The sequence below is a fragment of the Sebastes umbrosus genome, chromosome 6, assembly GCF_015220745.1.
Source record: "Sebastes umbrosus isolate fSebUmb1 chromosome 6, fSebUmb1.pri, whole genome shotgun sequence".
Classification (NCBI taxonomy): domain Eukaryota; kingdom Metazoa; phylum Chordata; class Actinopteri; order Perciformes; family Sebastidae; genus Sebastes; species Sebastes umbrosus.
The window spans coordinates 22,202,150-22,226,387 of record NC_051274.1 but is presented as its reverse complement, the minus strand read 5'-3'; the positions used below and the strand labels follow the sequence as shown (position 1 = coordinate 22,226,387).

General features: G+C 37.7%; 2 protein-coding genes across 8 annotated transcripts in view; both read left to right on the top strand.

Moving 5' to 3' along the window:
* The window catches only part of hoxc13a (homeobox C13a), a 70,893-nt gene extending 52,438 nt beyond the window's left edge, over positions 1 to 18,455 (top strand). For 3 of the 6 annotated variants that reach the window (XR_005207286.1, XR_005207292.1, XR_005207289.1), the window contains one exon: positions 4,960 to 6,802. Coding sequence is in view for 1 of the 6 variants with exons in the window: in XM_037772979.1 (XP_037628907.1) it covers positions 1,008 to 1,264 (257 nt within the window). In the remaining 5 variants the exon portion in view is untranslated. Of the gene's footprint in view, positions 1 to 1,007; positions 2,264 to 4,959; positions 6,803 to 18,310 lie in introns of those variants that run through there. The other 3 variants (XR_005207287.1, XR_005207290.1, XM_037772979.1) reach the window with 3 other exon arrangements.
* On the top strand, positions 7,260 to 14,707 carry hoxc12a (homeobox C12a). 2 transcript variants are annotated; one of them, XM_037772983.1, is made up of 3 exons: positions 7,260 to 11,253; positions 12,393 to 12,645; positions 12,807 to 14,707. In XM_037772983.1, the coding sequence occupies exons 1-2, from the start codon at positions 10,620 to 10,622 to the stop codon at positions 12,629 to 12,631; spliced, it is 873 nt and encodes a 290-aa protein (XP_037628911.1). In that variant the 5' UTR covers positions 7,260 to 10,619; the 3' UTR covers positions 12,632 to 12,645; positions 12,807 to 14,707. The 2 variants fall into 2 exon arrangements, with proteins under 2 accessions (XP_037628911.1, XP_037628910.1); XM_037772982.1 differs by having other exon boundaries at positions 12,393 to 14,707.
* Positions 18,456 to 24,238: the final 5,783 nt, after the last annotated feature.

Genomic DNA, 24,238 nt, shown 5'->3' with positions numbered 1-24,238 from the left:
CAGCTTGCCACTATTTCTCAAGGTATTGCTATACTTGTCCTGTCATGTTTCTCATTGGCTGTTTACACTCCAGCTCCAGTCTGGGCGAAAAGGTGTGTAATCCCAGAACTTTACTTACCTGAACAAATAAGATACCCAGTGCCAAAAAGAGTTTGGGGGAATTTAAGAAGAACGTAGTGGGGGAAGAAATGATGTCTAATTTTTAGGAAAATTCAGAGAAGTGTTTATAAAGTGTGAACCTTTACTTAAATTGCGTGTAACACATGTGATTATTATTCCAAACTTAAAGTTTTCAATTGTTATTACTTTAGTAACCAGGTTGGGATTTCTATTTTCTAACCAAGCACACACATTGAGACTTATTTCAGTTTATAGGCCTACTTACACACTCCGCAGTTCAATTAAACATATACGAGAGATTTATCCAAGATAGCGTTAACAAGGTTTGCTGTGTAGTTCAGTATATATAGCCAAGCAGAAGATTAAGTATCGACATGCAGCCTATATAAGGACAAACATTGATCACTGTCCATTGGAAACAATGCACAATAGTGGCTGTAACTTGATAGGGATTGTTCATTTATACAGAAAAACAAAGGATGGACCAACACTGTGTAACACAAAAACACTGGTGAACTCTGTTGGGACGGTTTTTATTATTGCGTTCCTATGTCAGGTGCAGGCTACACCTGAGATCCTGACTGCAACAAAAAAAAAAACACCACCACACACACACATGCACACATGCACACACACACACATCATCAGAGACAGAACAGAGGTTCGACCTTGACAATGGAATTATTTTGAAGCTACTTACTCATTTTCTGTCAGTTTAAATCAGTAATTACATCTGAACATTGCCCAGTTTTGCTCCAGAAATAGACTAGTCTTGTCAACTGTGGTTGCTGCTGATTTTTGTGAAGTGAAACATTGCGGTGTTTTGTGTTTTTGCGCATATAGTCTAATATTTTCCTGGCCATTTTTCCTCCTTTTTTCCTATACAGACGTTGTGCCATTGCAGCCTGAGGTCAGCAGCTACCGCCGTGGGCGTAAAAAACGTGTACCTTACACCAAGCTCCAGCTGAAGGAGCTGGAGAAAGAGTACGCAGCCAGCAAGTTCATCACCAAAGACAAGAGAAGGCGCATCTCGGCCGGCACCAACCTCTCAGAGCGTCAAGTCACCATCTGGTTCCAAAACCGGCGAGTCAAGGAGAAGAAATTTGTCAGTAAAACCAAGAGCAATCACATGCACACCACTTGATGTAGATCTGCGACCTCCTTGAAAACTGCAACTTATACCTTCCAAAACACACCATGCCATATATTTACCTCTTGCATCGAAAATCGTGGCTGAAGAACATTTTTGGCAGTATTTTTTTTTTTTAATTATTATTTAACCTCCATCATCTCCATCTCCATCTCCATCGACCATGCCACCACGTCCCCTCTGTTTTCAAGTTAGAGATAACGCTCTAAAAACTGTGAAAATATTGAAAAATTCACTTCACATTTGTTTTATATGAATGTACATATATAAATATATAATATTTAAAACGATATCTGTATTTCAAAGACAAGTATTACGTGTTTTTCTTTTTTCTTTTTTTTTTGTTCCAAGCCAAAATCTCAAAAAGGACTGATGACGTTTCTATGACTTATACAACAACAGAGGAAAAACTTGTTTGGTGCCATTTTTAGAAAGATCATCGCCACATGGACATAATTTGTGGCGTAATGACACGTTGACCTTGAGACTTCTTCAACAAAAAAAGCTCACAAAGAGGACTTTCGAGAGAAAGAAAATGATGATTTCCTGTTTTTAAATATTCCTTATGAATTTCAAAAGCTATGTTCCTCTGTGTGGGAAATGTTCTCTTAAGCCTGGGGTAAAAACAAAGGCTCCTATGTTGTTAATCTGTATAGTGCAATGCCTTTTTATTTAATTCATATTATCTAGTATGGCGGAACTGTAAGCTGGAATATCCCAAGACCTGTATGTTTTCCTTTGTCAGTGAAGGATTCTGTCATGCAACTGGAATGATTGTAAACCATTAAAAAGTCAGCGAGTATTACACATAAATGCACAATCGTTTTATTTTATTTTTTGTCTCTATGTTATTATAGTGTAGCATTGCAGCTGATCACACGCCTTGTACGGAGCCTGTCATTTCTACTTCTTTTCGTGCAGTATGTGAACTGTATTGTGGTGTTGAATTGCGTACTGGTAACGTGTTTCATAAATAAATGATGATTATGAAAATGCTTAAATATTCAAGTCAATCAACCATCCTCTGCTTGCAGTATTTCCTTTTCGTTTCAAGTTACACATGGTGTCATGAAGCAGCAGAAGCTCTAACCGCTGTCGTCTTTCCTCTCCATAACATCAGGAGGAGGATTTAATGTTGCAGAGTGCTTGATTAAGACTTATTGGGCATCCTGTTGTTGTTAATGGCGATGGGAGATGATACAGTGACTATACGCACGGTTGGTGAGCAGCAAGGCGCGTTTTCTCACACTGGAAAATACAAAATGAATCATGATGTTTAGACTCATTTCTATACCAGCTAGAAATATTATATTAAGACTTCACTGTTAAGAATTTCCCAGTAAAATTACAGTAAAGAACTGGCAGCAGGGTTGCCTTTATGTTACTGTAAAATTAACATTATTATACTGTCGCTGAAATTTACAGCTTTGTACTGTTAATGAAAAAAAAACAGTTTTTTTTAATTAATTTCACAGTATTTTACAGTTAATTTACTGTTTAAAGATACATTATATCGCTGTTTTTCCATCTTTCTTTTACATTATCTTACTGATTTGTTTTAATGCACTATTTAGGTTGTAGTTTTTACATACATTTTAATAAACATTATTTTTTTGCCTAGATGAATAGACTTAGCAGGTTACAGACATGGGAATAGTCACATTAAATACAATTAAATGCACTTGTTAGTGGAAAAAGGCTACAATAGACTTGTTGACACTTTTCCCAAAAATGTCTGTCTATAGCTGGCTACAAGCACAGAATGCAAACCAAAACAAAATGTGAGTTAAGAACAGAGCTAATTCACTGATTTTACAATCATGTACAATGTACAAGCCTCACATGTGCAGATCAGGTCCCAGAATTAAAAAAAATACTGCATGAAACTGTTACTGATGATACTTTAGACAGTTGATCAGCAGTAACGTGCTGTTTTTTAAGAATGCATTATAGTTCAGTTAACAAACGGCCTATGAGCGTAATTTAACAGGTTTTCTTTTGTATTAACAGTAAAGCACTGTTTTAAGCAATAACAGGTTAATACTGTTGAAATCCTGCTGTAAATTAACAGTAGTTGTTTACAGTGTTGATCTTTCAAATGGATCCGTTTAGAGAAACCCAGTCGGTGCGTAAGAGAAACTCACACACTGTATGTCCAAATCCTCTCCAACTCCAACCGCATCTTTAATCAAAGTGAATGCCAAACATGTTTTACCTGTTACTTGGCACAAGTTTATTTCCAGAATCATCGCAAACGGGCCGAAAGCCAATTAAGAACGATTAATGCCTCAGCTCTCACGGAAACATTCACTGGATGACATCCTATTGTTATTGTCAGACATTTTCATTTTCACAGGTACAAATTAGTCATTGTTGTTGAACATTATTATTATCTGCACCCTGCAAGAGTACAACGAGTACTTTTCCGTCACCATCTAGTGTATTTAAGGCCACACTAGCTACATTATGCTTTCTGTAAGATAATAAGAATACATGCGTAAATGCGTAAAATGGCAAAGCATTTGCGTAAATGTACTTTTTCCAGCACATCGTATATTGCATAGGGTTGCAGCCTCACACGTATTTAGATTTTAGTTATAGACCTGCTGTAACACTCTGTTTTAGTATGTAAAAACAGGTGAGTTTCGCATTGAACTTGAAGATGCATTTGATTCTGTCACCTCTATGAACTCCTTATTGTATTAATCTAAACACATATTAATGGTTATAATACACGTGCACTCTGCGCGTACAGTGGGCGCGAAAATATGCCCGCATTGCAGTCAGTCTCTATAGTTTTGTTTAAAGATTAGCCTCTCTATATATATATATATATATTTATTATTTAAAGATTGCATATGTATCGATGCGTAAAGTTTTTACATGCGGCCAGTGTTATCAAGCATAAAGGTCTTAATGTCTCATAGCATAGAGATAGTTAGGCTTCTTCAGTTATAGTTATGAAAGTGGAATTTAATGATTGTTCTGAGAATAATCAAAGTTCGAGGTTATTTACTTTAAGATACTTAAGACTATCTCAAGTTCGTCATTTTAGTTTTTATTCAGAATAAACATGAACGCAGATCTTTATATGTTAGACGTAAACGAAAATAAATAAATACAGCCTCTGTCTTTTTTCTTTAGTCTAAATAATTCACGTGAGGCCTGCATATTTTTGCATAATACGTCTAATGTTGTAGCTATTCCCGAAAACATCACATCCACAATGTAGTCAGTGTGCTAGTGTTTTAGTACTTTAATGTCTCTATATAGGCGACTCTTTGGCTGCACTCATGGTCACTTTTTCCAGCTCTTCTTCAGATCTTTTTGAGGTTGTTGATTACAATCCAAGCCGTCACACTTGAGAAGTTTTGTTGTTTGTCTGCTTTCCGGATTTTCAATCCTTGTGGAAAGTTCTGTGTCTCCAGCTTTTTTACCCTTGACCATGACTATGCCGTCACTTTGACCTTGACATCACAGCAGATTGTGAATAATAAATAAGGGGGCTGGACACCAATGCTGGCGGTTTGTTTGTAGGCAAACAAGGTGTTATTTCCCTGTCTAGACAGTTAATGACATGCCATAAATGCATAAAAAAGGGGAAGTGTAGCGATATCCTCTGACCTGCATTTCGGACCATCTCTGCAGAGCTTTTGCACTAACATTTGGGCTTCTTTTGTGTTTTGCAGAAGTCCAGTAAAAGTAGCTGCTGTTGCCCGTGAACTCTGGACCCACCAATGGTTTCATGCAATCACCATGAGGTGTGTGTGTTATTGACCACGACAGACAGGTAGGACTTTTTGACGTCTCACACCAACACCAGTAATCCGCAGCAAGCAGCCATACTGTCTACACAGCGAGAGGAAGTGATAATACGACGTCGCCCACAATATAACGATTAAAGGTATGGCCGTTTTCTTCCTACTATGGCAGCAGGACCTACGTGCACTTTGTTTTATGACTGTTTAGCTCACAACAAACGCTGAACAGACAAAACTAACTTAAAGAAATATGATGGATAATATTTCTACTTCATTTTTTTCAAATTATTAAGTAAAGGACAGCGGATATGAAGTTGAGAGAAAAATAGGCCTGCTTTAAATATAGTTTATATATTTAAACATTTAATATTTAAGAACATTATAGCAGAAATTATAATTTTGTCAAAGTTGTCTAGCAGTATATTACATTTCTCAAACAACATAATGTAATCAAACTATAGCAGAATATGCAATACATTTTTTTTTCAATGACAATTTTTCTTTAAAATGTACATGAATATTTAATTGTAATTTAAAGTTTATTTCTAAATAATACATTTCAACAATGGATAACTACAGAAATGTCCATATACGCATATTTAAAATAGTTTTAATTGTAGAAGAAAGTTTATTTTTTAAAGTTTTTATAGTTGTAAATCTGGAATTATGTTCACTGCAATATACACAAGTTTATTTTTTTTTTGTTTAAATTGTAACCTAAAATAATGAAGTAGCAAACACGCCCGGGATTAACACTTACTATGCCTAACAAAGGACGACTCAGAATAAACTCACTAAAGCAGACAGCATCTTCTCAAATAATTGAAATTAACAAATAGATAAACATAACTTAATGTTTGTAAACGCTGTGCACCCTCACCAGCTGCTGATTTTATCTTAAAAATGTATAAAAAGTTGCATTGCATTTGGTTGTGTGTGTGTGTGTGTGTGTGTGTGTGTGTGTGTGTGTGTGTGTGTGTGTGAGTGAGAGACTGTGTGAGTGGAGGCTGCAGGCTGCAGGCCGCTGTCAGCAGACACATGAGACAGGGGGCTGATAACCTCTGGTGGTGACCAGAGGAAAATATCAGGAAGTGCTGCAACTGTCTCTAATTTGGGGATATTTGTTAATACAATTAATTTGCTGTTTCATTGTTATGACTCATTTGGCTTAGTGTTGGTGCTTTTTTTCCACTGCTTTTGACAGTATTTATGAAATATGAAAGTTGACAATTCGTGTCACTTTAATGCAAAAGTTTTTCTAACTGTTAAAGATCTGCTATATAGTGAATGGTGCAACAAATACAGGAAGTTACATCTGAATCCTCGCTGGTCCTAATCGTTGTCATGTGTTTTTGTTATGTGATTGCTTAATTTAATAGTAATAGAATCCAGTCATTTCTTTGTGATTTGATTCGGTCAGATGTTGGATTATATACGATTATGTGGAAATCACATGTCTGAGCATAAAACAACAAAGATAACCCCGAATTTCAACTTTCAGTTTTTGATTTATTTATGTATTTATTCTTCTTTTGATGCCTCATATGATATACGGCTATAACAATATATATTCCACACGTTTGACAGCGGTGTTGTTTGAAGAGACAAATTGTGTTTAAGCGTTTTAAAATTTTGATCCCATCTGACTGACAACATGAGCCAAGTTTGTTTTGAAAATTCACAATTTATTGATCATAAACACACATTCCTAGTGGATGAGCAGACTACATTTAATATCTTCCTGATCACGCACACACACACACACGCGCGCTCACACACTCACACACACACACACGCACTCACACACACACACACACACACACACACACACACACACACATGAAAGTTGGTCTAAAATTGCAAATGAAAATAATAAAAAAAAACTCTATATAGTAAATTAAATAGTTCATATTTGAGCAAACACCTTGTGGCAAATTATAGCGTTATGACATTATACAAAATGACCGTCAAGTTCAAATATATCAGATGACGCAATAGCTTTACTATAATGTTTAATTTGCATATATGTACATAGGAATTATTCATACCTGATGACTAATAATGTGTGTTATATTTTTATGGAGACTTTTGTAATTTGATTTAATTTCCAGATGGATATCCTTAAACATTTTGAACTAATAGAATATATATATTTTTAAGCTTTAGTCAGAGAGTTTGATGTAGTGAAGCTGCATGAAATATATATTATAATATTGTAAACAAATGAAAAACATCAGCCAAAGCTTTCAACTAAACATTCCCACTTTTTGTAGCTTCTTTAAGCTTCCCTTGGTGGTTTGTTTCCCCTTGAGGGAAGCTTTAAAAGGGTTGCATATGGCTTTACTATAATGTTTAATTTGCATATATGTACATTGGAATTATTCATACTTGAGGACTAATATTGTGTGTTATATTTTTATGGAGACTTTGGTAATTTGATTTAATTTCCAGATGAATACCTTTAAACATTTTGAACTAATAGAATACATATTTTTTAAGCTCTAGTCAGAGAGTTTGATGTAGTGAAGCTGCATGAAATATTGTATATTGTAATCAAATGGAAAAACATCAGCCAAAGCTTTCAAACTTAACATTCCCACTTTTGGTGGCTTCTTTAGGCGTCCCTTTGTTTCCCCTTGAGGGAAGCTTTAAAAGGGTTGCATATGGCTTTACTATAATGTTTAATTTGCATAATTATTCATACTTGATGACTAATATTGTGTGTTATATTTTTAAGGAGACTTTGTTAATTTGATTTAATTTCCAGATGGATATCCTTTCCAACATTTTGAACTAATAGAATACATCATTTTTAAGCTTTAGTCAGAGAGTTTGAGGTAGTGAAGCTGCATGAAAATTATTGTAAACAAATGAAAAACATCAGCCAAAGCTTTCATCTAAACATTCCCACTTTTTGTGGCTTCTTTAGGCTTCCCTTGGTGGTTTGTGTCCCCTTGAAGGAAGCTTCAAAAAGGGTTGCACAAGGCTATAACTGTGGCAACCTGCCTGCAGAGAATCAAAGAGAGAAAAGAGGAAGAAAGGCCCTTTGTTGAGGCTATTGCCCTGTCTGGACAGGACCCGTGGATTCCAGGAGGGTAATTTCAATATCGAGCAGACAGTGTACTAGACAGTGACCTTGACAGTGCTATATGCTCGGTTTCTTTTCTTTAAACAGCTGATTTTGCTAAAAGAGAGCACACAAGGCCTGTATCACGGATCACACACATGACATCATCGCTATAGCTGAGCTACAGATGCACTGAGCAGACTGTTTTGAAATGCGGATCTGTTGTGGAGCACTGGATCGGAGGCGTGGAGAGAGAGAGACGAGGTTCAAGGAGGCGCAACACATGGCCTCTTTTCTCCGAGGTAAAGTGGCGATTTAAGACGGCACTGTCTGGATGAGCATTTGGGCCATTTTTGTTGTCAACATCACACTGTTTTGCGTTTTGGTTTGCTGCGCAGTGATACCAAGACGCCCCATTGCTCCTCCATAAGACTATCATATTGGATTGGTGTTGTGTGTTGCATTGCGAGACGCACTAACTAGATGCAAGAATGTGCAATGATGGGAGATGCAGTGAGACAGGGATCTCTGCGAGCTTCTCCAGTTTAAACATTTGATATTTGTCTTTCTATTTAAGGCTAGAGCCATGCAGGCCCAGTCTGTGCCTTTGGGTTAGATAGGATATATGGTCCCAAGTGACGCATGGCTATCAAATATCGGCTGAGTTGCAAATCGTTCCCAAACCAAATGTTTAAATGAATGTTCTCACATAACACTTCCTTGCAGTATTTGTAGCACGCAACCAGCAAGCCAGTTTTGCACGCATGTGCAAAAAACAGTTTGCAACTAACTCATATGAATTATTAATTCATGAAATCTTTATTTTTTATTATTTGGACTGTTATTAATTATTTTATGTTCAAGGGGGTTTTAAGGAAAGATGATATGTTGCTTTTTAAATCAGCTGCGCATCTCTTGTGAATATATTCACATTATTTTTATGACTCGAGCTGTTAGCCTTCACTTTAAGCTGCCACATGTTAAAAGGCTGTTTATTTCCATTTTATTGATTCTAAATTTCTATTTCTTTTATTTCATTTTAAATGGTAGTATTTGAGTTCAATATCAAGTTCAACCCACCGTGACTGTGCGTCGTGAACTTGAGTGGATTGACGGCGACGTACTTGTGTGTGTGCATGCGTGTTTATATTTAGGCATTGATGAGTCAAACTTTTTCTCCTTGTAGTCAGACTGTTTTTTTTTTTTTTTGAATTGCCATAATTGAGACATAAGCAGTTCCCCATACTGCTGAGTTATGAAAACTTTTGAGATCCATAAATTGATTTCCTTATATGTGGTGGTGGAGAGGAGGAGCGGTGGTAAATTATGAATTTATAAAGGGAAAGAGGGATTAGCAAAATAGTTGCTGGACTTATATAACATAATATAGAAAGCTATAAACGATTGGGAGGTGTTCCTAGATTTATTTTTCAATAAATGAGTCTGTATACCCGAGGGAGGAATGCAAAAGGCACAGTTATAAGTATATGTCTGAGGATTGACCACATTACAAATTCTTACGCCAGCTGTTTGCAGTGAATCCTTTTTTGCACATCATGGCGAAGTTTTCTGCAGAAAAAAAGTACCCTGTGGTGAATCCCTAAAAAGTTTTTTTTGTTAAAACACCCCTTTTTTATTTTATCAGAGCAGAGGCATGACTACAGTATCACATATTTGTTCAGTGTCTTCATCGCTGCATCTACAAATCAACTAATTAGCGAAGATATAAAGCAGAGAGACCGTCGACTTGATTGAATCAGTTAAGTGCCCTCTGATATCTTGTAAAATTCATATAAAAGAATTGTGAGAGGTATAACAATCCCACCAGAGTTTGGCTGTGAACGTTTATTGGAAGGTATCTGTTAAAGTTGTTCATGTGAGGTGTACTAGGGAATATTATGTGAAATATACCCTCTTAAAGTAACCTTGTAGAATATCGTTCTCCTTTTTTACTGAGCCAGTGGCTTCAACCTGCTGACCCTGTTACTGTAAATATGAGTAGAGTGCGGCAATGAGCATCAGTCTTTTCTTAAAACAAGCTTGTAAAATTGGGACATCACAGCTTTTATATGACATGGAATTCAACTATAATTTTGCTAGAAAACAAGATGTCATACTGCACCCCTTTCTCCTTTCAAAGAAAAATAGTTTTCATAAGAAATTGCATTTTAAAAACTTTTGCCAGCTTATAAAAGATATTAAACGAGGCCATGGACAGTTCTCCATGGGTGTAAAAGGAGAGGTCCTTTTGGACTGACTCAAGTGAAGGAAAAAAACAAGATTCTACATTTTTAATAAAAAGCTTTATGGTATTTTTAAAGCGCATATAAACCTCTAATACAGAAGTTAATGTTTTGTTTTGTCTGAGAATGAACCAGAGTGGGTGGTACCATGTGTATAGCAAGAAGTTGAGCCATGTGCCACGTGGTTTAGGTGCTGACCAATCAGGAGCCCCTCCAGGTTTAACTATGTTAAATGTCAGATTGCAATAAACTAGAAGCTGTTGGTCGGGCCCGCGGAAATGGGCGAGCATAATCTCCTTAATCCAGGGTTTGTGGGACCTTTGGTAAACATCCACACTGGAGACACATTTTACTTTCCGAATTTCCGAGCCTCAGGGGGACAACTGGCGGGGCTACCGTCGCTCTCCTACCCGAGAAGGGACAATGTTTGCTCCCTCCCGTGGAACCCATCGGAGCCGTGCAATGGATACTCTCAATCCTACTTTAGCAGCCCCGTGTCTATTAACCCTTCTTCTTTCAATCGCTCGTGTGAAATCAGCAGACCAGAAGAGGGCAAATGTTATTATAACAACAACAACAACGGGAATAATAGGGAGACCTGCTCAGGTGGTGGTGGTGGAAGCAGTGGAAGCAGCAGCAGCCTCAAACGTGAGGACAGGGGGGTGAGAGACACATCATCATTAATAACATCTGACCACGGGATGCACAGTGGACTTGGCAGCACAGCAGCCTTCCCCAAATACGATTATGGAACCGAGCAGCTCACGCAACAAGACCCGCCATCCTGTCAATCGATGGAGTCCGACTCCAGCTCCTCTCTGCTCAACGAGAACAGCAGCAAGCCTCCATCCAGCGACGCACAGACTCTGGTGTCACCGGGAAGCCATGCAAGCAACATAGCCATAGGAGGAGGTGGGTGCATGTTCTTCTTTTTCTTCTATCTTCTTCTTCACATTATTAATTATAAGAGACTTGCACATAGCGTGCACTTGCGGTATTACACTGTCGTTAGAAGCTCGTTATCTTGATGCACAACTTGCAGCCCTGCATGGATTATAGCCTGCAGGGTTACTTGCGTGGTGCGCAAACGCCCGCTAGGGGTTGCCCTAAAATGCCTCACCATGTGGTTGTGTACAGTTACAGATAAACCCCACCAAAAACCATAATGCCCACACCACCAGCTTCTGAATAAATGATCATCAGCATCTTAAAAAGCTGTGATCCGGTGCACTGTTTGGTTGTATTGTTGCACTTTTGTGTACAAATTAGCGCAGTGATTTAAAGAGGAGAGGCTCGCTTTGGTTGACTGCATTGAATAGAGAGAGTTTTTTCTCTTTTAATGACTCGTAAAACCGAATTAATATCTGTCGCTATGTACTCAAGAGTCATTTAATATGCTCCGAAACTCGCAAATAAGTAGGGGTATTTTGCAAGCACTGCTTAATTATCGCGTTAATGCTACTTTAACTGCAACAATAAAACTTCCCTGTGACACAAGCCGCTGTATACTGGTGGTCTCTAGACTATAGAGATGAGGGTTGGGAGAAAAATGCAAAGTAAACACGTGTGATCAGAAAAATGCACACAATTGTGCAGGTTTCTGGTGATCCTGATATTAGGATTTGAGATGAGCTATGTGCTCAGGCAGAGACCAAAACAAATCTGGCTCTGTGTGTGTGTGTGTGTGTGTGTGGAGGAAGTGAAAGCTTCCAGGGGCGCCAGTTCTCTGAATCCTAATATCATCTGGGATCTTTTACACAACACAGACATCTTCTCCAGATAGGACTGTGTTTATTTGCAGACATTTTTAGGAATTGCTTTATCATTATAATGTAATTTGACTGTCTCTGATTGCTCTCCAGCTTATACTGTTCAAACGAATGTTAATTTCACTTATAGCCCCACAATAAAGCTATTAACCCAAGCTCCTCTTTGGACAACTGGGCTCCTCATAACCTTGGATGTGACCGTGATTTTGCAACTGTGGTGACTAATCCCCCTCCTCTTCCTCCTCCTCCTCCTCCTCCTCTTCCTCCCCTCCTCTCCTCCAGGTGCCCCGTGGTACCCGATGCACACCCGGACCAGAAAGAAGCGCAAACCCTACTCCAAACTCCAGCTGGCTGAGCTAGAAGGTGAATTCATGCTGAACGAGTTCATCACCAGACAGCGGCGGAGGGAGCTCTCCGACCGGCTGAACCTCAGCGACCAACAAGTGAAGATCTGGTTCCAGAACCGCAGGATGAAGAAGAAGAGACTCATGCTGAGGGAGCAAGCCTTGGCCTACTTTTAGAGATGCGGCAGAAGGTGAATCGATAGGCAGTAAAAGAAAAAAAAAAAAAAAAAAAAAGCCCAAGCCTTCTACGCTCCCTTAGGTCTTATTTCAATGCATGCACTCATCTAATCCATCTTTTACATTGCAGGCATTATTATTACAACATTTTCTCATTATTTTTTTTCTACAAAAGGTGCGGGCAAACACACGCCCAAAAACAAGACACTCCTGATCTCAATAGTCTACATGTCAGTGAGAGACTGCCTTCATGTTTGTGGTATAATCGCACAAAAAGCTGTGAGAGTGTGTTTTTTTTTCTGTGTAGAGGGTGTGTTTTTACTGATTTCTCAAGAGAGAACAGCCACATAGTAAGCCACTGCGAAATATGCCCTCGTGGCAATAGCTCAGTTTTGGGGATGACACATAATAACATCCCCTTTTGTGCCATTTTTTTTTTTGTCAGAGAAAATGAGGAGGGAGTGGGGCCCACTTGGTGAAAATTATTAAAAAAAATAGGCCTAAAAATAGCAGTGAAGTCAGACAGACAGACAGACAGACAGACAAACAAACAGACAGACAGACAGACAAGAGAAGAAGCCTGACTTGGAACCGCATCCGCGCAATAATTTCTCTGGGGTTATGAACGGTTAAAGAAGAATCTCCCTCCCGGTTGCTTCATACATCCACAGCTATAGTTTGTTGTGTAAGAGGAGCGTCATTCTTATCTCCCTTTCCATAGTTTTACGCCATGCTTTATGGTGGGCACGTTCACGGTCACGGACAGGAAGTCTGGGGAGTCTGGGAGTCTGCATGAGGAGAAGGAGGAATCTGCAATCCTTATCGATATCTTTATGACTGCGCATTGGAAGAAAAAAAAAAGAATTGCCATGACTTCTTTGTTCATGTGCTAACAAGTTCCTCAAGGTATTTTTTTTTTTTTTACTTGTATTACCTTTCGACTTGTCTTAACAACAACAACAACAACAACAACCACAGAATCCTGCATGGGGTTGCATTTTCTTTTAGTTGAGTGAGATCACCGTTTGAATACGGGTTTTGAGCTGCTATTACGTCCAGATTGTTCCCGTTAATTATAGTGTTATTAAACAATAAACTCGCCAGGATCTGTAATGGAAAAATATTCACCAAGTACATTTTTTAAGGCCAACTTGGTTAAACAAGAGGGCCGCCTTAAGTTGCAACTTTGGAGAGGGAGGAGAGATACAGATGCGTTTATAGGCCTGAAAGAGCATTTTCTGAAATTTGGTGCTCATAATAAATAAAAATAAATATTGTAGTAATTTAGAAAAAGTTAATCATAGGCCTACGTGTGTCCCTTAATTCAGGGGAGAATGCAGTGCATCATCTGTCATGTATAACGAGTAAGCTATAGCAGTGAAATGTATTTGCAGCATGTTATTGATGTGAAATAGCTATAAGTCATGTTCTGCGGGCCACTTTTTTCTGTAGGGTGACTTTTTTAATACTTTGTTTTTTTCTGAACAAAATCGAAAGCGAAACCACCACCTTAAACATTTTGACACAAACGTCTACAAAGAATGTATTATTATTATTATTATTAGTCTATTATTATTAGGATGGGAGGACGTTGGAGGGCCTATTATAGGCCCATTAAATGTACTTGCTCTTTGCAACGTGCTCAGTGTTGTCCCTTCCCATCCCTTGTACTCGTGTATAACTTGAATTGAAATTACATATGTTACTTTTTTGCATCCTGTTTGAGGATCCCTCGTCGCTATGTAATAGTGCGTTATGTTATTGATCGTCTTGTACAATATCGCATTCCATATATAGCCTATTTGTGGTTGTAAGGGGTGGAAATGTAGGCCTATTATATCATACTACCAAGAGTGGATATAAAGAAATGGTATGCAACAAGTTTTTACCATCCATGCCATTTAAATAAAACCCTGTTTCAGTGTAATAGTTGTTTGTTATCGTTCTTTTTATGTCGTCCCTCATTGCATTCCCTTTCTTTTGCGCTTGTAAGGATTGCTAACGTTGTCTTGTAAAAGTAATACTGATATGAATGTATATGCGTAAGGTCTTCAATAAACAGAATATTGAAACGTTTATTGGTGTTACCTCAGTCTGTCATTAGGGTTGCCTCTCTGAATGCTTCTGCTTTTCTGAGTGCTGACTGGTGGGATTATTTTATTAGACGTGACCTGTAACACAGTTTAAAAATACATACATGTGTCCAGCGCAGTGAAATGAACATTAATGGGACATTTGGAAGTATTTGAGAGGGTGTTTTGTTGGCACATAATTGAACATGCTGTGAACTATAATCAATAGGAGCCCACACAGGTTGGCATTGTTTTATTGAGATGCAAAGGTGGGCTATAGGTAGATATCTTTCCATGCAAAATGGCGGCCAGATGCATATATATATATATGCTAAACCCCATCTTGCATTGAAGATTATTTCTATTTTATTTATACAACACCTACATTAGCTTTAGGAAAAAAAATATTTGTCACTTTTTTTTCTTGTGGATTCCCTTGAAGTTGAACCTAATCAATGTTACTGGTGTGCTACAAGCCTATAAGGACGCAGCTAAACACGCAATAGCTGTGTAAAGCAGTAATAGGGTTACACCCCAGTGCTCCATATAGTGGAGCCTCTTGGACTGTCTGTGCATCCAGTCTCTTCTGCTTTGCATTATAGGGATTCAAACACGTTATAATTACATAGCAGGTTTTGAATCACTGCAGATCAGATAGAATGGCATACATCTTTACAAAACGACACAGATTGTTGTATAATTAAATGTTTTATCTAAAATCCACAAAGCTGGACAGGCTGTGCATCCAGTCTCTTCTGCTTTGCATTATAGGGATTCAACCACGTTATAATTACATACCAGTTTTTTGGATACATGCACTTGCAGATCAGATAGAATGGCATACATCTTTTACAAAACGACACAGATTGTTGTATTATAAATGTTTTATCTAAAAATCCACAAAGCTCTCCCTACTGTACCCTAAAGGACGCGTAAAGCAATGCATGGAGGTTGTGCAGTGTTTTCCTATCAGCTAACTAAGCAAAGCATTAATGCGTTTGTTGTCCCATGTCTCTCAGTCAGTGAGGTGACTGAGGACTGTTGTGCTGTCTCAGTGTTTGAGATCAGATGTTGCTTTTTCAGTGAACTGTGAACGGGCTGCTCCTGCAAACCGGCCTGTCCATGAGGAAAAAAACACAAATACACACATGTAAGAAAATCCTCTTGGTTGTGTATTAACTAATGGCTTGAACGTTTATCAATTAAGATATATTTTAAGATTCAGTGCGACATATATGGCTTGCAACTCTTCTATATCTCATAGTAGCTCTACTGTAGCGTTGCTGACAGAAGCATATTTGTGCCTGTTTACCTTACTCCAAAACTCCACCTTCCCTACAAATACACTTCTTATATATTCATTAACATAATGCATATAATAGCTCTTTGTGTACTGTATATGCAGTGCATGTAAAGAATGAATATAGGCCTATTAATTTCCTCCATGAGAGGAAAAGGGCCGTCTGGACGCGCTGCTTGATCGTGCACAATGCGTCTGTTTGCGGATATATCAAAAATAATAATTATAAAAATGCTGCTTGCATTTGTAACTATTATGAACAAGTCATGGGATTAACTCAAATTGTTTGTGAATATACAATATCTTCTAGTTAAAATGAGACTAGATGTATAAATATATGGCACCTTGGTGGTTTTATGTTTAGGTAAAATGTCCTCAATGTACATTTTACGCATGTGATTAAAGGTGGTTTGAAGAATCATATCAGCTGAATGACCAACTAGAATTTAATTATGGATATCAGAGGAAGTAGTGGCATATTATTTTGAATAGTTTCCTCCATATAATAAGAGAAATACAGGCGTAATGTTTTGATATGCAGCCTTTTTACGCACCGACGACAACTTCATATGTCCGTGTATGTTTTAATCCAAGGAATACACAGTGCATTAGTTTGATGCATAGCATAACCAGCAAGTGTACCAAGTATTTGCTGCGACAAGATAATAACCCAGACTATGAAATAATACTGAGGGGATCTTAAATTGCGTGTATTGAATTTGATCATCCACAGGACATCATTCATAACAACTCCAATCTTTTTTTAGCCTATCAAACGCGCTGTTGACCATGAAAGGAGATAAAAACTAGTGTCTTATGTTTGTGTGTTGCCTTGTTAAATGGGTTAGATAGAGAATAATAGATGCAAAATGCACCATGACGCTCCTGACTGTCCTGCAGTACCTCAGCTATTATTTGTAAAAAAAAAAAAAAAAAACAATCCTCAAGGTCAGTTATGTTGCAAATATTGTTTAAAAACATCAAAAGGCTTCAAGAAACCTTGTCTGTATGTATACGCGCTCTTGACATTTAAACATCAACAATTGTAATAACTTAATTAGGTTCAATTATTTATATTTGTAGTTTTATACGCCTTTGTGCTTGTAAAAAAACGCGCAGGACAATCTGGCGAAATGGAAAAGAGAGCGAGAGAGAATTGATATTTACCAGGATCCCCTAATTTGTGTGTATATATATACATTATAATATATATATTATAGTAATTTAGCGTCCAGTTAACTGATTATTTGCACAATTTGTTAAAACAAATGTATTTTAACAAGGAGAAAATTAGTGTAAGCATCTAAGACATCGAGTAACATCGTGTTTGCTACACAGATGAAATGATGCAAACAGCAGTTTGTGCTTTTTACAGGCCAGTTATAGAGGAATCCTGTGTAAAACGGTGGGATTATTTGGCCTGTATAACATGGCAGGCTGCTCTTTGAACGGTGCCAAACGGATATCGGAACATGTAGTTTTAACTTGAACTTCAAACCAGACTTATCTGCTGATCTTTTCTCACGACTATTTCTGTGTATCCTATTCCTTCAGGTATTTTTTTCTTGTGACACACAATAAGCTCTCATTGTGCTGGAAACGTCTTTTTAAGAGCTTCCACGTCTAACAAACCACTAAACATTGGGGCTGCGTCTTTACCTGCCTTTTCCTTCTCACCAAAAGCTTAAAATGATCACTGCAGAACAGCTAATATTAGTTTTAACTTGTTTGCTTTTGTCGGCCTCTAATTACATCTAGTATTATTTGTAGGATATAGAAGGGAATTAAAAAGAAAACTCAGAATAAAACCACTGCGGAGAACCTCAAGATGTTTTGGATTGTAAAACAGGGATGAAATCCTTGCAGGTCTTTTACAATAGGTCTTTCACTGCTCTTGAGCACTTTTGACTTTGAGACTGGCTAAATCTGTTTATGGCAGCCCGTCTCCTCATGTCCCTAAAGGTCAGTGAGCTTCACAGTGCCCTTCGCAGAGAACTTGTGTGGCATGTGGTCTGCCGTTTATGGTACGAAGACTGGCTAGAGAAATAGAAAGCAATGTTATTCCTAAAGTGTGTGTGTGTGTGTGTGTGGGGACGTGCGTGAGAGAGCGTGTGTGAGCGTCTGTGTGTGTGTTAATGTGATATAGAGAAAGAGAGGATAGCCTGAAATGCTTAATATGAAAGAGATCCATATCGTTTCACTCCTTTCAGAACTGCCATATATTGATTTTGACATGATTTGAAATGAGTTCTCTATGAGCTCCATTTTTCTGAAATGTACTGTCTTATCAATTTGTTTTTCCAATAGCATCGCACGTCAAACAGCCCCTTAATACACGAGGTGTGAAGGTTTCATTGCCTGCGTTTGGAATTGCCGGATTCCTCTCAGACCAGTTGTCCCTGCATGATGGAAAAGAAACAGCTTAGAATTGATTAAAAATTGATTGAGGTGGCGATTGCAAATCAGTGCGTTTTCATTTTTGTTGTTCCTGCTTTAGCCTGTTGTAGAATCATTGCCATTTTTCATTTTTGTATTTTTGAAATTGTGTGACAACAAAAAAATATGTATGGCATCAGCACCTGAATCGATATTTTTGCTCCATAATATTTACGCAGGTTATTTTAATCTCAGTTTTTCAATCGCATTTTCAACGTTTTTCAGCGAATAGGTTGTTTTCTCTCTCTTTCTCTCTTTTTTTTTTTTGCTGCCTTTAGGGTATTCTTCTTATAGTATTTTGGAGGTGGGCTCTCCTCTCTTCTACCAGGCCGACGCTGAAGGTCAAGTATGCAGCACAGAGCTGCACAACAGGCGGTGGCTGCTCACAGCTCTCACGATTTCATCATACAAGATGGAAAATTCAATGTCACCTGTTCATATTTGCCCCTGTATCAGTTCAGTGCATCTCCAGTGTAGCCTGTTCTGTCTACAAGAATATCAACTCGGTTTAATGTCGAGAACAGCTTGAAAAACCTGCAGCTCAGACGGCAAAAGCAAACAGTATACCAAGTAATAGAGCAGGCATTTCAACGTTATCTGAGTGTGTAGCCTAAAGCTCCGGGCTTCTATTTTGGGTCGTCATACTGAACCATTCAAGGCTACTGCAGACTAAAATAATGCATTTTGACCCCAGGTGCATTTTCTAAATTCAGGTTGCATTCGCACTATTTGGAGATACAATAACAAATAAATGTTGTGCAATTTAAGGCACTTATTCCATTTGTTACCTGATTATCCCCCTGCATAAGCATTAAACATTTCTTATGACAAAAAAATTGGGTTACAACAGACAAGATTTGATCAAATTATGAAAACAATGCAATCAAGCGCGTCTAATGTCTGACAAAATGTGTATATAATTGCTGCACATACGCAAGTTATGTCAAAAATATGATCACATTTTTGTTTTTGTTATCATTTTGTAATAGTCACCAAACTAAGCATACCTGTAAGTCAACAAATTCCAAAACAAACCATTGCGTAATGGCTTGCAAGCCGTGCGTAATGTTGTGCCGTCTTGTGCGTAATTTCCGAAACCCTTGCAAAAACAGTTTAATTAGGATAGTTAGTCAACCTTGAATTGTTCTCAAACACTGGGCTTATTATCCCTGCTGCTTTTAAAAGGTAATTCAGATATTTTAGAAGATTAACTGTGCAGATAATAGAGGTCTAAAAATATCTTTTTGAATGTATCGGCATGTGACAGAGAGGCCATATAGCCTCAAGTACATTCTGCACATAAATGGTCTCTATTTTGATTTTTGTAGAGTGGTATTAACCACGAAACTAAGAAAACCCTCTGGCAAAAATATCGGGTACTATTTTATTTTTATCTTATTTGTTGAAAGATAGATCCTTGTTTACTTGTCCCTCTGCTCAAAGAACTTCCAGGTTCATCTAAATAACACACAAGGAGCTGCAGCCACAGCAGTCACTATTGGGCGATTTCTTGCGATGTGAAATCATTTAATACTTCTAATAAAAAAAGTTAACACATTGTTGTGAAAGCTTTATGTCCTAGTGGTTGAAAGAGAAATGCACTCTGGAGATTGCTCTAAATGTAGGAGAGCAACACACACATCCTTATCTTGTAAGCTATTGTTGCCACCACAAACGCTTCACGCTAAGGTGCATTCACTGAGACCTCAGTAAAAAAAAAAACAAGGCTCTTTAGTGTTGCTTGAAACTGTTCGCAGCTCATACAGCCAAGTTTAACTGCCCGACTTACATCCAATTAAACTTATCTAGGCCATGAGGGGACAGTAATATGATTACACAGGCTTTCCCACATTTAGCCTTGACTTGAGCTAACAGCAGTTGTGCAGCAGTGTCTTTGGTGAACTGCGCCCATTGTGCGTGTGTCTGTGTTTGTGTGTGTGGTGTGAGAGGTTGTATCGTTTGGCACAGGATTTATCGACGCAGAGCCAAAACACACTGCAATATTTAGGAGCGCCATTTTTGAACTGAGAGTTCCTTAACAAGAGGGTGACACCTCGGTTAACCATTGTAATTATGGTGCTAGGTAGCAATGGCTTAAATTCCTCAGACACTAGTCGTAAAGTTAGAGGTCCAACAGTGATATTTAAGCAAAAGAATGGACAACTGTTTACAACACCTTCTTTTTTTGGAGCTCTCAGGAGAACATTTTTGACTATTTCTTAAGAGTAGTTTTGGACATATTTACAATATCGTTGCTCATAGTATGAGTCCTTATAAGATAGAATAAGTACACTGTTAAGAATTTCCCAGTAAAATAACTGCCTTTATGTTACTGTAAAATTAACATTATTATGCTGTCGCTGAAACGTACAGCTTTTAACTCTTAATGAAAAATAAAGTTTGAACTTGATTAATTTCACAGTATTTCACAGTTAATTTACTGTTTAAAGATACATTTTATATCTGTTTTTCACCTTTCTTTTACATTATCTTACTGATAATGCACTATTTAGATTGTACTTTTTACATACATTTTAATAAACATTATTTTTTGCCTAGATGAATAGACGTAGCAGGTTACAGACATAGGAATAGTCACACTAAATACAATTAAAGGCACTTGTTAGGAAAAAGGCTATAATAGACTTGTTGACACTTTTCCCCAAATGTCTGTCTATAGCTGAGTACAGAATGCAAACCAGAACAACATGTGAGTGAAGAACAATAAAGCTAATTCACTGATTTTACAATCATGTACAATGTACAAGCCTCACATGAGCAGATCAGGTCCCAGAATTAAAAAATACTGCATGAAACTGTTACTGATGATACTTTAGACAGCTGATCAGCAGTAAAGTGCTGTTTTTTAAGAATGCATTATAGTTCAGCTAAAAAACGGCCTATGAGCGTAATTTAACAGGTTTTCTTTTGTATTAACAGTAAAACACTGTTTTTTAGCAATAACAGATTAATACTGTTGAAATCCTGCTGTAAAATGAACAGCAATTGTTTACAGTGTAGGGGACTTATAAGTCAGATGCAGACCCTTTTTTGCGTGCAAACTCTGCACACTTGGCCTGCTCATTTGGTGCAACCAAATCAAACTTTCCTGGGTCCTACTGCTAGCAGAATATGCGCTGCTGTGTGAGTCCATCCAGGGAAATTAACACATGGTAAACCTTATTTTTTTGACTGATGGTCTGAGCGCACCAAGGCGAGAATAACTAGTGTTTACACCCTCGGAAAGGCGGATATTGCCAAGTGATGGACGTTGACGGGTCATATTTTGTCACATTATGACAAACACTGCGACTTAAAACGCAGCCAGGAGCATTATTTCCCTTCCGTTTAAAACGCCTTAATTCCTCCTGTGTGTGCTGTGCAGTCTTTTTAAACTACTCCTTTTGCATTTTTTCAGTTTGTCTGGATTAGCTAGCCTTAACTTTTGAATTTTATTAGTGCATCACTTATTCATACGCTCACATTACTTATTTATACCGCGCTAATACGCATCAATGAAAATGATTATGATGAGGAAATGATTTGACAAAATGTTTTTGGACTGTCTGCCATGCTGAAAGAAAAGTTTGTAGTTTGCATTTATTGTTATGAGTCTTTTTTTTTTTTATTCTACACATGATATTATGATTAAACTAATGTTGACATGTGGATACATTTTAAATGTCATAATTCAGAATCTTTATTATAGGCTAATTAGTATGCCGGCTTTTAATTTTTTAGGAAATCAACTTCAGATTGAAGCCCTGCGTTTTATACTTTTTAATTGCACAGTGTACTATCTTTCAAAGTGTTAGAATAGGCAATGACATTTTGATGTGCGAATTATGATTATTGTTATGCAACTACACAGCACTAATACCGCAGCATGTGTCGAGCATGTGTCCATGCAGGCTACGGGCCAAAATGTTTGTACAAATATTTCCATAGCTGCGGTTGCTCATCTACCAAAAAATCACACCAGTAGCTGCTCATCACAGGGCACAAATAAACTCATATATTCTTCATTTCTTTGCGTTGTTTGTTACATTCACAATTTCTTTTATTTTGAATAATTTGACTGAAATGTTAATGTTCAAAAAAGCAGAATATGAGGTATTTATTAAGCTATTATCAGTGGTCTAAACGACACATTTCTTAAATGGACACCCGAAACCAAGTTGTAGAAAACGCGTTATGCTGTTCGGTGTGAAAATTCAGCTCACTTGGTGTTTTTTTTTTTTAAGTTGCAGAATATCTAGTTGCTGAAATCCAAATTCCTCTCATTCTCAAGTTTTATGGTTTTCTATAGAACAAAGGGATTTAGCGTTACTACAGCCATTCGGAGTTTTTATGGTGGACGTAGAGAGGATTTTAGTGGTCAAATTCAAGTGCTGTGTCTGGACAGCTGTCTGCTTTCTTTGTACTTGGATGCAGGATGCATCATGTGAGACAACCTTTTGTCTGTAGAGGTAGTAAACAAGCTAATGCCAATGCCACCTTTTTCCACAAATACGCCTGCAATGGACTCTCATTTCCAATGCTGAATGTCTGACGATGTTGCTGCTGGAAAATCCACCAGACACCAACTTTGTTTTCCATTATTTTTAAACAACACAGGTGTCCTATAAGTGATTGTAATAGAACGATATTGTTATTGGACTATTGGATAATAATTCAAAAGCCTATTGCAACATTTAGGAAGTAGCCTATAATCATAAACAATGGGGCCATCATATTAATTTCACCTTGTGATAGTATCAGTTAGTCTATAAAGATTCGAAGACTGCCCTCAATAGTATAATTAAAAGTTTACAATGACGCAGGAAAGAACACGCAGGCGCATCTTTTTCTACAAACCATTCGTTTATTACATTTTATTGAGAAAAAAAAAGAAGTCCGGAGGACATGTCTCTCTTTTTTTTAACAGTTACCCACAGATAAATGTCGAAAATAAAATGATCACAGCAGCTTGGAGCATCAGCTGGGACTAATTCAATTTAGGAGGGATACATTCATACTGCTTGGTCAGTCAGAATAGGCCCAGTGTTAGTAACCATTTTACAAGAAGACTACTTTAAAAACGACAAATAGACAAAAGCTTCAACCCAAAACATTTAATTTGATCGAATAGTGAGTCCAATGAGATCCCAAAATGTCAATTTGAATATTCTCAGAGTAAGAGGCGCACACACACACTGCGGTGATTTTCTCGTGTCAGTAACCACTCCAAAGTGAATAATGCTGAATCCAGCAATTAGATGGGGTGTAATTACGTTTTTCACAGTTTGTGTTTATGTCATCAGGGCACATTTTCCCACAGCTACAGATGCAAAGGTCCCAGTGCTTCACTGGTATAGCCTACTACTCCTGCAGAGACTCCAGGAGCTTGGCTCTTGAATTGCGCAGTTCGTCCTCCATGGACTCATGTCATGATCCAAAGTCAAAGGGAATAATGAGAGTGGTGCCGATTACTTCAGCTTGCACAGTCAACATGCATGCTGTGTCTCCTACATTGCCTAACCGTGTTATAGTCGCACACCACCAGTCTAGTGTAGAAATGTTTTTCATTCAGTGAATAAAATGCATGACGAATTAATATGTTGCATCATTTTAGACCAACTCATCCACACTGCTGTTTAATAATCGTGTGTGCAGCAGACTCATGTATGAAAGAATAAAAGGAAATTACATATATATATGTATTCATGCATATTCACACACTACAGTGTAAAATGTCCTGGGGATGTCTCAGAGATTTGTGAAGCACAAGTCATTCATTGTGATATGTTAAACTTTTTT

What these genes read in the sequence shown, in the direction of transcription:
- hoxc12a (XM_037772983.1), top strand. Translation starts at nt 10,620, where the DNA reads ATGGGCGAGCATAATCTCCTTAATCCAGGGTTTGTGGGACCTTTGGTA. An exon ending in CAACATAGCCATAGGAGGAG is followed by an intron (nt 11,254 to 12,392) that starts GTGGGTGCATGT and finishes CCTCTCCTCCAG; the next exon opens with GTGCCCCGTGGTACCCGATG.